General features: G+C 52.1%; 1 protein-coding gene across 3 annotated transcripts in view; it reads left to right on the top strand.

Annotated features, from left to right (window-relative positions):
- KAZN (kazrin, periplakin interacting protein) overlaps window positions 1-16,610 on the top strand; it is a 1,028,616-nt gene that overhangs the window by 954,408 nt on the left and 57,598 nt on the right. For all 3 annotated transcript variants that reach the window (XM_055582647.1, XM_055582645.1, XM_055582646.1), the window contains 2 exons: window positions 7,677-7,847; window positions 16,093-16,282. In XM_055582647.1, coding sequence (XP_055438622.1) covers window positions 7,677-7,847; window positions 16,093-16,282 — 361 coding nt within the window. The remainder of the gene's footprint in view (window positions 1-7,676; window positions 7,848-16,092; window positions 16,283-16,610) is intronic.

Here is a 16,610-nt window from a genome sequence, read left to right as displayed (position 1 = left end):
GGGAGCTCTCTGGGGTCTCTTATAAGGGCACTTATCCCATTCATGGGGGCTCCACCCTCATGAACTAAGCACCTCCCAGAGGTCCCACCTCCTAAAATAATCACATTCTCTCTCTCTCTCTGTCTCTTTCTCTCTCTTTAAGTATTTATTTGGCTGTGCCAGGTCTCAGTTGTGGCATGCAGGCTCTCTAGTTGTGGAATGTGGGATCTAGGCCTCTGACCAGGGATTGAACTCAGGCCCGCTGCACTGGGAGTGTGGAGTCTTAGCCACTGGACCACTAGGGAAAGCCCTGGGATTTCAATATATGAATTTTGGCGGGACACAAACATTCGGACTCTAGGACTACCGCCTCTCTCAGTCCACCTCTGTCCATTCTCCTTTCCTAGCTGAAGCACCTGTAGTAGGTCCCAAGAACCTGATCTTTCTTCAGCAGGTGAGACAGAGAGAACCTTTGCTCAAGTGGCCCCATGCCCATCAACAGGGATATATGGTCACCCTTGTTTGAGGGGAGGTGACACGGGGCAGGGGCCAGAGAATCAGCCCACATCGATACCTGCTTCCTGGGATGTGCTGCCCCCAAGGGCGAGGGGCAGGCCCCAGGCTGTCCTTGTCCCTGACACCACTTGTCCTCAGGTCATCAGCTTCCTTGTGCGTTAGTCAGTGTTCTCCAGAGAAGTGATATATATATATGGAGAGAGAGAGCGCGCGATTTATTAGAAGGAATTGGCCCACGTGATCATGGAGGCTGACAAGTCCCATGATCTGCCATCTACAAGCTGGAGACCCAAGAGAGTCAGTGCATCATCCAGTCGTAGTCCACAGGCCTGAGAGCCAAGCTGTAAGTTCCATCCGAGGGCAGGAGAAGACCCATCCCCAGTTCACCTCTCAGGTAAGGAGGACAGTTTCTTCCTTCCTCCACTTTCTACTCAGGCTTCAAAAGGACTGGATGATGCTCAACTCACGTGGGGGAGAGCCATCCACTGAGTCCACCAGTTTAGATGTTAATCTCATCTGAAACAGCATCGCAGACACAGCCAGAAATGTTTAGCCGAAAATCTGAACGCCCCATGGTCCAGTGAAGTTGACACATAAAATTAACCATCACGCTTGGCCCTGAAGGCAGGGTGACACAGAGGTTAAGACCAGATAAGGTTTAGAATCTCACCTCTGCCAGTGGCTAGCCAAGTGGCCTCATCCTTAAAACTGAGATAATGATAGCAAGTCCTCGGAGCCCAGCCTTGTCAGCACTGAAGCTTCTGGTGCACAGAAAGCACACATGCCGGGGGAGGGATGCTTGCTCCTGTTGCTGTTGTTGTTATTATTATTACTACCACCATCACCTCTGAGGATTCAGAGTCAGGCATTTGATCATGGAAATTCCACAGTGGGTTTCAGGGCCCTTCTATGGGCCCCTCATCCACCACAGCCTGGTGATGGTCCCCCTGGCAAACCCAGAGAAGCACATGGCCGCCCACTGTTAGGAAGCCCCTGGCTGGGCAGGAGCAGCGTGAGAAATAAAAGACAAAGTGGTCCATTTTCAAGAATAGCTAGCTTTGAGTGACAGCTTGCTGATGTAATAGCTGATAGCCATAAGGCTTACAAAAACCAGAAAGTCTGGGCAAAAAAAGGGAGAGCGGGATGCCCAGGATTTCCACACGGGTTCATTGTATTGGTGAATTTAAAACATAAGAACAGGAATAGGGTTTCACTGGGCTCATCCTATTGGTAAATTCAAAACATAAGAATGTAAATAGGTGTGCAGGAAAGGAGGAAACAAGACGTCAGGGAGGCTGTTCACTCACTCAGTCGTGTCTGACTCTTTGCGACCCCATGGACTGCAGCACGCCAGGCTTTCCTCTCCTTCACCATCTCCTGGAGCTTGCTCGAACTCAGTCCATTGAGTCAGTGATGCCATCCAACCATCTCATCCTCTGTCGCCCCTTCTCCTCCTGCCCTCAACCTTTCCCAGCACCTTTTCTAATGAGTCAGCTCTTGGCAGCAGGTGGCCAAAGTATTGGAGCTTCAGCTTCAGCATCAGTCCTTCCAATGAATATTCAGGGTTGATTTCCTTTAGGATGGACTGGTTGGATCTCTTTGCAGGGCTGTCAGGGAGGGGCCAGCCCATAAAGAAGGAGGGAACAAACTCAGGCGGTGTTCTAGCAGATTGTTCACCCATCGTACTCAGCCAATGGGGAGCTGGGGGAGGGGCTCGCACGCTAGGGTAACCTGCTCTGTGTAACGACTCTGGGTGTTCCTGACCACCGGACACTCCAGCTTGCAAGACCGTCAGTAAAGCCTGGCTTCCCCCTACACCTTGTGTCTCCAAGTCCATTCTTTGAGTTTGGGCTAATGAGAGTGTTTCTCACAGCAGGTCCTAGCTGGCCTCACACAGACCCCAGTTGTGGACCCTGCCTCCAGGAGAATGGGAGAGTCTCGGTAAAAAAGCAAGAACCACGCAGAAAAGTAACCCAGACAGGACCTTCTGGGGAGTTCCGAGGGTCCCAGAGGATCTAGGAACGGCCAGTGGGGAAAGTATTCCCCGGGTCCGTGCACCTTGGAGGAGGATAGAGCCAGATCAGAAAAGCAAAGGGGGGAATTCGCTGGTGGTCCAGTGTAGGTCTTGGCACTTGGACTGCTGTAGTCTGGGTTTGATCCCCTGGTCAGGGAACTAAAATCCTGCAAACTGTGTGGTGTAAATAAATAAATAAGAAAAGGCATGGGATGCTTATGATACAGGCTAAGAGGATCGAAAAGAAAAGGCCATTTCACACACTCTGACAATGACTGTGACCATTGCCATCTTCAGAAGCCACCTATCAGCACCTGACACAGGATGACTTACTGCATGCAGGCACTGGCGTAATCTCTTTACATTTGGTGTTTTTCCAGCAACCCTATGCGGTATGATTGTCCCTGTTAGCCCCATTTTACAGAGGTGAAAGCTGAGACGTAGGTCAAGTCGCTCATGCAGGGTCACACAGTTATGTAAAGAGGGGAAGCAGGATACAAACCCAGGCATTTAGGTTCTGGTGCTCATTTGCATAACATCTGGCCCGTACTGGCCTCAGTACCTGTATAGATGAACAAATGAGTTACTTTTGAGATTCACTGTTTACAGGGCAACCCAAGGCAAACCACGGAGGAGAGGTCATGGCCACCCCCACCAGCTGTGGGAGGTGTGCTGTGCCTGGTGGTGACACTGTGACCGACCTGGGGTTGAATAACCAGCATTTCTTCTATTAATATCTTTCAACTGGGGCATCAAATTCATTTTTATAATTGTGCTGATACTTGGGAATAAAAATTCCCTTGGGGAGCCACCTTCCTCCAGCGTGGTGCCATTTTTCTTAAGTCACAGATAACTGGGGGCATCTCCTAAGTCCAGCAAGAAGAGAGGTGTGGTGTGAAGCTGAAGCCTTGTGGCTGCAGCAGCCCCAGGCAGGCATAGATGGTCACCACTGAGCATCAGTGGCACTCACATGGAATAGCTTCATAAGATCCTACAGAGTCATTCAGAAAAACAGAATTTGGAAAACACTCAATTTTTTAAACTGCTATCTTATTTTATGGGGAGCTGTTGTTCAGTCACTAAGTCGTGTCTGACTCTTTTGCGACCCAGTGGAATGTAGCCCACCAGGCTCCTCTGTCCATGGGACTTCCCAGGCAAGAATACTGGAGTGGTTTGCTGTTTCCTCCTCCAGGGCATCTTCCTGACCCAGGGATTGAATCCAGGTCTCCTTCATTGACAGAGTCTTTACCATCTGAGCTACCAGGAAAGCCCAGCAACACTGTGACGATATTTAATCATTGTCGAATCCAACCCCACTTTACGCTTGGAAGGACTGGGGTGCCAAAGTGTCCAGTAACTGACCCAGGGCTGTATATTTAGGGCTAGTTTGGAGACGCTAAAACCACAAATTCTGGTTTTATTCCACCTCATCCAACATCTTGCAACTTATTATTATTTTTTAATGGCTTGCATTTTATATGCAAGAAAAAATGTCCCAATGAACAGGATGAATGGAACCTCAAGTGCCCACCCCTCTTGATGCCCAGCCACTCAGCCTGCCATGGCTCACCCAGCTATCCTGGGGACCTTCTGCAGGCCTCGCCCAGAGCAGGTAACAGGAGCCCAGGTCTCTGAGCTGGGGGTGGTGGGGAGGAGAGGGGATGGGCAGGGGAGGTCAGCACAGGCACAGGCTGCTTAGAAATGAGCGACTTGGGGCCCAACCAGAAGGTTCACAGAATTGCAGTATCCCGGGAAGCTATGCCAGAGGCATGTGCCCTGTCACAGGTCCATGGTTTGGCGTGGGACTGGGGGACTCTCCATAAACACAACTGAGGAAGGTCTCAGCAAGCTGGGCAGTGGCTGGGCCCAGAGAGATCTTGGGTGGCGAAGTCAAAACAGACCACCTTGCCATTACCTCCCTGGCCAGGCCTGTCTCCCCCTGAAGCCCCCTCCTCATTGTGCCCCTACTTCTTTTGTCCGGTGAGCTCCGGCTGCTGGGGCTCAGCTCCCAGCTGCCCAAAGGGACCTCAGCTGCCAGCTTAACATCTGAGGCCCCACACAATCAGGCTAAGTCCTAACTTCATAAATTCCAGCCACCCTGATCCCCATCAGGTTCCAGCTCCTTGGGCAGGTCTCCTTCAATTCCTTTCCTGCCTTTGTTGCTAACAAGGATTGAGAACCTCCACCACACTATTTGTGGGGCTGCAGAGGTTATTTTACCTCTATGGCCTCAGTTTACTCATCTGTAAAATGGGGATAATCACAGTCCCTGCCTCACAGGTGGTTGTTTAAATATAATAATGCAGCTGAAACCCTCAGCACCATACTTGACATGTGTACAGAACATTCCATGACAGTTGTTACTGAGCCCTGCACTCCTGCCAGGGGTGTGGTCGTGGGTGTCAGAGTCTTTACTGAGGCAGAAAGCACCTACAGCCTCCGCCACCCCCCGACCTACCCCCCCCCACAACCCCCCAATAGCCTGAACCTCCAGTCTGCTCACAATTAGTGGAGCTAGGGACAACAAAGAGACACGGAGACAAAGCTGATCCTGAGGGTTCTAGTGGACCTTCTTTTTAATTTGGGGATATGTGGTAGGCAGTCTCTTGTACACCAACCAGTTCTCAGTGGTTCTGATCCACACACTTCATAGCATGGGATATTCCATGACTTGGCTTGCTGCTAGGTACTGAGGATGGATGCTGGGACATGGTCCCCAGCTTCTGGGGAAAGAGCTGGCTGGTCCATCATGTGACGCAGGGGGCCATACTTGTCCGCTGTTGCACTGACCCCAGCTGAAGACAGCTTCAAAAAGGAAAGGAAAGCAGAAATAAGTAGTGGTGGAGCACCTCCCTGCATTGGAGAGCCTGCTTCCAGAACCTGACGGTACAGCTTGCCTGGGATTTTACAATAGTGCCGTCTGTCACTTTGCATCTTTTTTAAAAAACATATTTATTTGGCTACATTGGGTCTTAGTTGAGGCACGCAGGTTTAGCTGCCCCGAGGCATGTGGGATCTTAGTTCTCCGACCAGGGATTGAACCCCTGCCCCCTGCATTACACGATGGATTCGTAACCACTGGACCACCAGGGAAGTTCATGGTACTTTGCATCTTGCGTTGCCAGTTTCTTCTGACCGTCACTCTGGAGATGTGATAGTGTCACTGGATCACACGTGAGGTGGTTGAGGTGTGGGGAAGTTAACATCTCTTGCCCAGTGTGTCACAGCTTGCCACGGATGGAACGGAGACTCACACCTAGGCATCCTGCCCCCAGGAGACAGTCCTAGAAGAGCTCGTCCCCCAACACACACCCCACTTGCTCTAGACTCCACTGAGAAGCCAGGGGCTGGTGACACAGACACTCGTGTCCTCCCTGCACCCAAGCTGGAAGAGCTGTCCTGTGATGGCCTTCAGAGTCAGTCTCAGCAACTGCCACGAACGCTTCCTTTTACTCAGCAGTGTTTCTTGGCTGCTGCTCTGGGACCCTGACATCTGCTGATGAGCTAGAGCAGGCAGAAGGGCTTTTCAGTGTAAGCTCCATGGGCACAGAGACTTTTGTCTGATTTGTGCCTGCTGGTGGCATGCATGAATATTGGTTGAATGACAGTGTCGGGTACCAGTATAAGAAACAGGGTGGGAAGGGCCGGGGCCGCTCTCTTAGATGGATGGTCAGGAAAGGCCTCCTGAAGAAGACATTTGAGGAGCATCCCGAATGAATGAGTGAGCACCTGCTGTGTGTCCTGCTAAGTCGCTTCAGTCATGTCCAACTCTTTGGGACCCCATGGACTGTAGCCTGTCAGGCTCCTCTGTCCATGAGATGCTCCAGTCAAGAATACTGGAGTGGGTGGTCATGCCCTCCTCCAAGGGATCTTCCTGACCCAGGGATCAAACCCACATCTCTTAAGTCTCCTGCATTGGCTGGCAGGTTCTTTACCACTAGCTGCCACCTGGGGAGCCCTGCTATGTGCCCGGTGCCCTTCTAAACTCTGACCTTGGATTATCTCGTCTGGTCCTCATGGTAATAACCCTCAAGGATAGGTGCTGTGATCCCATGTAATAGATGAGGAAACTGAGGCACAGTAGTCATTGCAACTTGTTCTTTCAGAGCCAGAATTCGACCCAGACTGTCTCTTTCCCTGGACCCTAAGCCACAGCTCCAGCTCTGTGACAGCCACAGAGGAGGGGCCAGATGTAGAGACCATCTGGAAGTCAGGCCTTTGACTGCAGGGCTGTTAGACAAGGCAGGATGCTACTCCCAGCTCGGACACAGGCTACACAGAGACCTTAAGTTTGGCTCCCAATTTAGTTGGTGAAAAGACTGTGGCTGGTTGGGTAGGCAGGGCCCCCTGCTCGGACCCTTTCTCTAGAGGGGAAAGATGCCCAGGATCATGAAATTCGGCTCTTGCCAACAGACGTCAGGTCCTCTGATCCAGCCAGCTATTCCTTGTCTGCTGGATTTCCTGGAAGAGCACAGCTGGAGCCCATGGCCCTCCCCTCAGCATCATGGAGAAAACAGCCCATGCAGATGGATCAGCGGGGAGCAGGGCCCACAGTGAAGGGCAGAGGACTGCCCTGCAGTCAGACACCCCAGCTAGCTGGGGGTCCAACCTGTCCCATCATCAGCTGTGACCTTGTAGGATGGTGACAGGGCCCCATGGCAGCCAAGGTGGCCGAGCTGTAGATGTCTCCTCTGTCAGTTTTCCCGTGACATACACATTACCAAACAGTAGAACAGAGGACCAAGCCCAAACCCACTGTTGACCCTTTTATCAGACTCCGTTTAACTATTTCCTTCACATGGAGTCATTTAATCTTTATAACAGTTTTTTGATAGAGTAGTGTTGATTCCCTGCCCCCATTTCAAATACGGAGAAACGAAGACTTGAGTTAAAAGAACTTATCCATGACATTCGTTTGCTCATTTATCCACTGAAAAAATAATGGCTGAGCATCTACTAATGGTTTGTTTCTGTTCCCGTCTCGCAGCTAGTGTGTGGCAGAGACTGGCTTGAACCCAGGGCTTTCTTCCTCCAGGGCCCGAGCATGGGGGACCCCCACCCCCACCCCCGAACGTTCTACTAGTCCAGGGGTCAAGGGCCTCTGGGCATCTCCTGGCCAAAGGTTGGCCCCACCCATGCCCCTGGTAATGCTGGCCTCTCCCCGCAGGAAAGCGAGGATGCCGTGAAAGCTCTGGCTAAGGAGAAGGACCTGCTAGAGCGCGAGAAGTGGGAGCTGCGGCGCCAAGCCAAGGAGGCCACGGACCACGCCACAGCACTGCGTTCCCAGCTGGACCTCAAGGACAACCGGATGAAGGAGCTGGAGGCGGAGCTGGCCATGGTGAGACCCCGCCCCTTCACCCACACAGGCTGGGTGGGGCACCTGCCGGAAGTGATGTCACGTTCTGGGCGCAGGAAGTGCTGGGAGACAAGGCTTGCTGGTGGGAGTCTGGAGGGGCGGGACTAAAGCAGGGGGTGCGACCTGGGATGCTGTGTGTGCTTTTTTTCGTGTCAACCGCACAGCCTTCCATCTGCCTGCCTGGGGCCAGACTGAAAGGAGTGACTATTTAAAATCTTCCTGTTTTCATATCATCACTGACCATGTACAGGAGTGGCTAAGTGCTTCTCTTGCATTATTTCATCGAAACCCTCACCAGAGCCCTACAGAGTATACGCAGGCTCCTCTGTCCATGGAATGCTGCAGGCAAGAATATTGGAGTGGGAATGCTGGGAGACCATCCACTAACACTTGGGAGGAAAAACACCAAAAAATTAATAATGGTTATCTCTGGGTAGTAAGATCGTAAGTGGCCTTTATTTACTTTTTTTTTTCCTCCCTGTTTTTCCATCCTATTGTCTTATTGCTTGGATCCTCAAGGGAAAAAAAAATGTTATTTTTTTTTCTAACCTAAAACAATCCTTCAGAATACTTCCAAACACCATGTTTTCCTCGGAGATGTGCAGCCTGCCTGTGGAGATAGAGTCTAGGTGGTGTTTTCAAGCCTGGTCAGGCAATAGAACCAAGGTCCAGAGCCCTGGAGTTCTGTTCTACCTTCTCCTGTGTGACCTTGGGCTGCTCACTGAACTTCTCTGAGCTTCCGTGACCTTTACCTGGTCCTGGGGTGGGGGTGAGGATCTTTATTCCACCCTGCCCTCCCACCAGGTGTTTGAGAAAGTCCTGGGACCTCGTGGTTTAAAGCCCTTGAAACTACCAGAGGCTTAATGCAATGGTGGATGGGAGGAGAGTGTGGAGGGGAATTCCTGGGACAGGACCTGGGGAAGTCCCACCTGGCTCTTAGCCAGAACTCAGTGTTCTCCTGGAGAGCACTGATGCCAGCTAACAGTGGTTGCTGCCATGGGCTCTGGGTTCAAATACAGCCTCCATTGCTTTCTAGCGGTGTGACCCAGGGCAGAACCCTTCACCCATCTGGCTCTCAGCTCCCTCAGGTGTCAGTAGGGATACCTGCATATAGTCCATGGTTTTCCCAGTGGCTCAGACAGTAAACAATCTGCCTGCAATGCAGGAGACCTGGGTTCAATCCCTGGGTCAGGAAGATTCCCCGGAGAAAGAAATGACAACCCACTCCAATATTCTTGCCTGCAGCATTCCATGGACAGAGGAGCCTGCGTGTACTCTGTAGGGCTCTGGTGAGGGTTTCGATGAAATAATGCAAGAGAAGCACTTAGCCACTCCTGTACATGGTCAGTGATGATATGAAAACAGGAAGATTTTAAATAGTCACTTCTTTCAGGACAAGGGGTCACCCAGGGCAGGGCAGGATCCGTGGGCCACTTCCTGGGACCAATCCCACCCTCTGCGTCCTGAGTCTCCATGTCCAATGCTGACCCCTAGTGGTGAGAGCTGCCCAGGCCGGGTCTCTGGGATCTTCCCACCAGTGGGGTCAGTGGTGCTGGCGGCCCTGCTGCCATATGCAGACCAGACAAAAACCTTTCAAGTTGTAGATGTAGGAAGGGGGCTCAGCGTGAGACAAGACTGCTATTCTGCCAAGTCTTCCTGGTGTCCTATGGATGGACAGATGGGTCCACATCGCCATTGACCACTAGCTGCAGGCATCCTGGGGAACTCAGGTGTCTTTCAGGATTAGGAGCCAGCTCACCTCTACTTCCACTCTTACCATGCCCAGATGACTCAGCCTGCTTTGATTCTAAGAGCCTAAGGCCAGTGGCACTTAGGCTCTTGCCTCCTCCCTCTGGCCAGCATCACACCTCTCTGCTAAGTGTGAATAGAGAGGTGAATATTTGCAGCTCAAGGTGGTGGGTTTGCTGTCACATCAACACAGCCCGTGACAACCTGTGTTGTTGGTGTGTCCGCTTCCCTGGAGGTCCTCTCTGTTGCAGAATTTCACAGCCTAGGGGCCTCCAAGACTGCCGACTCCAGTCAGTGTTGTCTGGCTTCCCTCACTGCACTGCTGGCCAGGTCGAGAGCAGATGGAAGGCACTTTCCCTGCATGCACGCCCAAGTCCTTGCGTTGTAAGCAACAGAAAGCAGCTCAGGTTCGAGCACACAGGGTGCACTGGAAGGAAGTCAAGAGCTCACAGGTGCAATGGGAAAGTAGAGGGTCAGCTTGGAAATGGGCCAAAGCCAAGGCAGCTGCAGCCAGTGGGGAACCCAGGATTCCATCTGGAATGGTCCGCTCAGTGACCCCTGCCAGGAGGATGAACCTGAATGAACCCTTTGTCCTCTGAATTTCACTTCCGTTTTTAAAAGTCTGATCCAGTACAGGATATCCAAATGGCCCATCTGGGGTCACCTGCTTATTCCTGCTCTAGGAGTTCTGGCTATGGCACCAGTGATGGGTAATTTCATTACGTGACCTGCTCACAACACTGAAGGCCTGAGGCAGCTGCCAGGTGAGGGGCGAGCAGGCCCTGTCCCAAATCAGGCATCGTCCCTCCCCGACCCAGCCTCCGCTGGGTCTCTCCACACACCCTATGCAGCTGAAAAGGGCCGCTTCACTTGAGTAAGAAAGAGTCAGAGATACAGCTTCCCAAGAAATGAACACCTCTCTTGGTGTTTGGTGACAGCACCTGAGGCTCCCACCCTTGGGGAGGGGACATCTCCTGATAACAACTCCTGGCCAAACTCGGCATTCCCACCCAAGGGGCAGTTTTGCCTCTGTAGACACACTGGCTCCACGGGACCACCCTGTGGTGGTGGTTTTGTTAATTTAAAAACTGTTCAGCATGCTATTTTATTGCGATACTAGTCACATACCATAAAATTCATCCTTTTATGATGTACAATTTAGTGGTTTTTAGTTTGTTCACAAAATTGTACAACCATCACCACTATCTAATTCCAGAGCACTCAGTCACTCCAGTGAGCTGCATATTCTTACTGTGCCCATTTCACAGATGTGGAAACAGGTCTGGCATGCAGGAGGCTCACCCAGAGCTGACTAGAGAATTGAGAGGCAGAGCTGGGAGTCCAGCAGTCCTTGCGCTCCATGATGGGAGGCCTCTGAAAGGACGCCCAGGTGCTGGCCTGGAGGGGACACCCCTTCTTATCAGCGAGCAGGCCGGAGACAGGGCTACCAGCCCAGCGGTCACAGGCTTCCCTCCACCCATCCCAGGTGCAAGGCTGTTCCCCTGGAGCCTGGTTCCTGGTGGCCTAGACTTTTGTTTTGTATCAACACTGCTTCTCCAAAACAGGAAACAATTCTTAAGTTTACTATGTACACTGTAATCAAGGTTTCTCACCCTCCACACTGTTGACATTTGGGGTCAGAGAAGTCTCTGGTGGGGCCATCCCATGCACTGTTGGGTGTGCAACAATACCCATCCCTGGCCTCCACCTACTAGACACCAGTAGCACCCCCAACTACGAGAAAGTCTCCAGGCATTTCCCAGAGTTCCCTGGATGGGGAGAGGATTCACCCTGGTGAGAACCACTCCTCTGTAGAGCAGAATGTTTCTCAAGAATGGAGTGTGGGATTCCCTCATCTCAGCATCTGTTTGCACCCTGGTTGTTCAGTTCTAACATGGTCCCAGATTGGGTCCTGCATTTTCTGGCTGTGTGATCTTTGACAAGTGACTTAACTTTCCGACCCTGTGTCCATGTGTATAAGACCTTCCTCCTAGGGTGATTGTGAGGTGTGGTGATGAGGGATGAAGGTAGGTTCACCATCCACCATCAGTGAACCTTAGCTGTTCTTACTGATGTTGGAGACCATCCTGTCCTCAGGCCACCCCGAGATGAAGAGTTGTGGATTCTCGTGTCCTGTCTACTAGCTGGTCATTGTGTGACCTTGAATGGCCTGGGCCTCAGTTCCCTCACATGTGAAAAATGGGGACAAGGGTGGTTTTGGTTCCTTTTTAACAGCTGTGCTCTGGGTTGGCGCCACCCCTGCCCTCCCTTTAAGGAAATCAGCCTGGCCACACAGCAAACCTCCCAGCCCTGGACCACTGCCATCCTGGCCCAGCAGACCAGCCCTTGCCCACAGCCAGCTCCCAAGCACTAGGCCTGAGCTCAGACCCCTCCAGCCACACATGTGAGGGTCAGAGCCTGCCCAGGCCTGACGTTGTCCCCCATAGGGCCTCTCTCCACCCTGTGGGTTGGTTGGAGAAGGTGTGGACCCAGTATTGCCTTATCAGCTCATTCTGGTGCCTCCATGCTGGACCCACTGCCACCACATCCTGAGATCTGGGACAGGGTCGCAGTGAGTAAGCCCAGGAAGACGGTCGTCAAGTCCACTTGTAGCCAACGTGATGACTTTTTAGTGCAAATGCAGCTTTTGTGCAGCTGGAATCCATCCGAGCATGACCTCATGTTTGGTACAAGTGTTCCTGCCCTGAAATCCTCCCAGGCTTTGGCGGGAGAGATATCCCTTGCCCAGGGATCAAATCCACGCCTTTTATGTCTCCTGAATTGGCATGCGTGCATGCTTAGTCGCTTAAGTCGTGTAGGACTCTGTGCGACCCTCTGGACTGTGGCCTGCCAGGCCCCTCTGTCCATGGAGTTCTCCAAGCAAGAATACTGGAGCAGGTTGGCATGCCGTCCTCCAGGGATCTTCCCTACCCAGGGATCAAACCCTCGTCTCGTACGTCTCCTGCATTGGCAGGTGGGTTCTTTACCACCACTGCCACCTGGAAAGCCCCTCGACAACACAGATCCCGTGATAAGCCAGTGAGCCTCACTCACAGCATCCCTCACAGGTCAGGCCAACTCTCTGACTGGAAACACAGCCTGGCCTTCAGGCAGGAACCTGAGGGAGAGGAGGGCAGGGCTCCACACTCCTCTTCCCTTCTACTTCCTGGATTATCCAATCTCACAGAGGCATAAATAATCCTAACAGCCTGCTACTGTTGGACAGCAAACCAGACAGTATCCTGGGCCTTCCTGTGAATTATTCCATGTCTGACTCCTACTTGTGAAGTAGAAACTGTTTCATAATAACAGTCACTGACATTTATTGAGCCTTTTTTTTTTAAACCATAGGCCAAGTGCTCTCCATAGCAACCATGTTTCCTCATCAGACAGACAAGGGTGTGAAGGCACAGGCGAGAGGCCTCTCCCAGGATCCCGCAGCTAGGAAGTGGCAGAGCTGGGCTCAGATCCAGGCTGTTGGATCCCAGAGCCCAGGCTCCAAGGCGCTATACTAGGCTGCCTTGTCACACAACTCCAGGGGGATGCACTTACAGACAATGATCCCTCTCAGTTCCCCATCTTACTGTGAAGACCCTGAGGCTCAGGGTGGTGGAGTACCTTGCTCCAGATCACATAGCAAGTCAAATAATAGAAATGGAGTTTATACTGTGTTCTGTCTGACTTTTGTCACATGAGGGTGTTTGAGCCTATTCACCAGTTCCCAGGAGCTCAAAACTGTGGGTTCAGGGTGCCCAGCAGGGCATGTAGGCTCAGAGAGAAGAGCGAGCTCCTAGTGTTGAACTGCATTCAATGGAGGAGATTAGTAGAGAAATGTGCAGATTGCCACCAAAAAAAAAAAGAAATGATCCAGTGCAGCAGCGAGAGAGAGAGAGTGAGTGTGTGTGTACATGCAAGTATTTTAAGTTAGACTTTATATGCCTCATCTGCACTAAACATCTCTGTTTTGCTCAGTCTTGGAAATTTAAACTCATGAGTGAACAGTTTGTCACAGGTCCCTGTGCTCAGAACTCACAGACACACCTGCCCCGTCCTGCAGGACTAAAGGTAGGCTCCTCCACATTGTCAGGCAGTAATAATGCCAAGCTGCCTGCTGAGTTATTCACAGAAGGTGCTGCTCTCAGGCCTAGACAGAGGTGAGGCTCCACCTGGGAGAATGAAGCCAGGTGGGGACAGTAGAGTGGTCCTGCCCAGGCCTCTTTCTACGCTGCCTCAAGGGGCTGCTTATTTCAGGGGATGACTTGGACTTGCCTGTGCTTTCCATGTGCGTGGCTGGGGGTGTTTGCAAGAGGGCAGAGCTGAGAGTCAGCGCTGATGGCAGACTGAACGGCCGCTCGCTTCCCCCCAGAGTCCACCCGTCTGGCAGCCAAGATGGATTGGGCAGAAGGAAGCCAAGGAGTGGGGCAGCCAACTACACAGAGCAGAGCCAGGATGGAGGGCTGGGAGGCCAGGCGCACAGACACCTGGAGGGGAGAGCAGATGTGGTCCCCAGTGAGGCGCGCTGGTCCAGGAAACGAGTCCATGATGCTGGTGGTCCTGCTGCAGGAACGTGGCAGCTCCAAGACACGGCCAGCCTGGCTCCTTCCTTCAGTAAAAGGATTGCTCCATTGTTCCTGTAGTAAGTGAACAGCACAGATTCCCTGGGATGTCTGCCTGGACGTGGCAGAGACCTGCTTCCACTCCCTCTGCAGTTTTCCTGAGTGCTTCACTCATTGTGCCCAGCCCCAAGCCAGGTGCTGGGGATCCCGTGATGACCAGCCAAACCCTACTCTCTGCCTCATGGATTCAGAGGCTGCATCACTTGTGCTGGTTATTTCCTTGCCCCAGAGGAGAGTGGGCACCACAGACAACCATGGAGCTCCCAGGCTTGGGGCCCAACTTTGACATCATACCTACTGTGCACTCCTGGAGAAGTTACTTAACCTCTAATTTCTCCTCTGGCAAGCACAGCTAATCCTGCACTCCCTGCTTGAGACCCAGGGCTGTTACACTTGAGCACATGACAGTTTTCTAAACCAGGTAGAGATTATTACCTGGCTGGTGGATGAGGAGCTGAATCCTTCAACTCAGCCTCTCTTTGCCAAGGGGGTTTATATTCCCTGGGGGCTGGCAGTGGAAGGGGAGTGATTTCATAGACTCCTGGAGTGTCCAAGCTACAGAGAGCCCTAAAGATTGGTCCAAGCTTTTCATTACACAGATAGGGAAACTGAGGCTCACAGAAGGCAGTGATTTATCTAAAATAACACAGCTGGTCAATGTGATGAGGCTGTATCAGGCTTTAGGCTAAGGACTTCATTTCTCAGCTGGTCTCTTTCTCTGCCTGGAGGAGCCCAGGGTCTTGGGGTATGGAAAGTTCTGGAGCTAGGAGAAAGATGAGATGAAGTCTTTCCATTTCATCTGTGTTCATATTAGGGGCAAAGCCAGCACTCATGGTGGCTCTGCCATCTGTTCTCAGTTACAGCCCATGGGCCCCTCCCCTGGCATGAGCCTGGGGAGTAAGTGGGGAAGCAGAAGTTGAATATGATGGAAAGTATGCATTAATACTTTTCTAATATGTACCCTTTTCTCCCCTGAATAATTTGGGACAACTTCTAATAAGACCCCCTATACCCTGGTGGGGAGCTGACCCAAAGCCAACCCAAAGGTCCATAACTTCAGTCAGGAGACAGAGAAAGGAAGAGCTGTCTGACTGTTGACCTGCCCAAACTCAGCCCCACACCTGTGTCCCGGGTTTCCTTGTTTCTCACGTGTTCTCATGGAATCCTGGGAGCCAGGCTGAAGGTCTGCCCTGTTCCCAGCCTGTGTTGCACAGAACCTTGTGAAGGAGCCATCACAGGTTGAATTTGAGAGGAGGTAAGGGGATAACAGAGGATGAGATGGCTGGATGGCATCACCAACTCAATGGACGTGAGTCTGAGTGAACTCCAGGAGTTGATGGACAGGGAGGCCTGGTGTGCTGCAATTCATTGGGTCGCAAAGAGTCGGACACAACTGAGCGACTGAACTGAACTGAAGGGGATAAAGGGTCAGGAAGAAGGAGGGCATGGTAACCCAGTATTCTTGCTTGGAGAATCCCATGGACAGAGGAGTCTGGTGGGCTACAGTCCATGGGGTCGCAAAGAGTCGGACATGACTGAAGCGACTTAGCACAAAGGAAAAAAGGCAAAACACCACTTTCTTACCATCTCATTCAAATCCCAGAGAAACCAAGAGAATGGGTGCTAAGTGTGTCCTCCATCCCCCTTTGTGGTCTGACTGTGTGTCAGCAGGAACTAAGGGATGACTAACCCCAGAGCACACCCTAGGTGATGTGCTGATTGGCAAGTGGTGCAGAGCTGGACATGCCCTGATGTGTCAGATGCCTGGCTTTCTCAGGATGGTGGGTGATGGCCCAGCAGTAGGTGGAGAGGAGTCCCCTTGATCACATGGTCTTCTTCCTGTTCCCCGGCTCTCTCTCCAGGCCAAGCAGTCCTTAGCCACACTGACCAAGGACGTCCCCAAGCGGCATTCACTCGCCATGCCCGGCGAGACGGTGCTTAATGGCAACCAGGAGTGGGTGGTGCAGGCAGACCTCCCGCTGACCGCAGCCATCCGACAGAGCCAGCAGACTCTCTACCATTCACATCCCCCCCACCCTGCGGACCGGCAAGGTGAGTCCAGCCCAACCTAGCCCAGCCACGGCTGTGGAGGCATCTCAGGAGGCGAGCATCCTCTTTACACACTGTCGCTGCTTTGGGGGATGTGTGGGGCAAAGGCCATGGCTCAGGGTAACTGAAAAATCAGAATGATAAACCTCAAGTATAGCTGGATACCAAGGTTCAGACAATATCTGGGTCTGACTCGCTCCATCTCTCAGCTCTGCCTGCCTACATTTGGCCTCATCTTTAGACTACCTCTTGCCACAAAGCAGAAAACAGTGTCCAGCAGTTTCTGGCTTTTAGGGCCCCTGCAGCTCTAAACTCTTAAGAGAACTCTTTC

This window comes from Bubalus kerabau, chromosome 5 (assembly GCF_029407905.1).
Source record: "Bubalus kerabau isolate K-KA32 ecotype Philippines breed swamp buffalo chromosome 5, PCC_UOA_SB_1v2, whole genome shotgun sequence".
Lineage (NCBI taxonomy): Eukaryota > Metazoa > Chordata > Mammalia > Artiodactyla > Bovidae > Bubalus > Bubalus kerabau.
The sequence above is the reverse complement of the archived record's forward strand: the minus strand, read 5'-3'. Positions and strand labels throughout refer to the sequence as shown.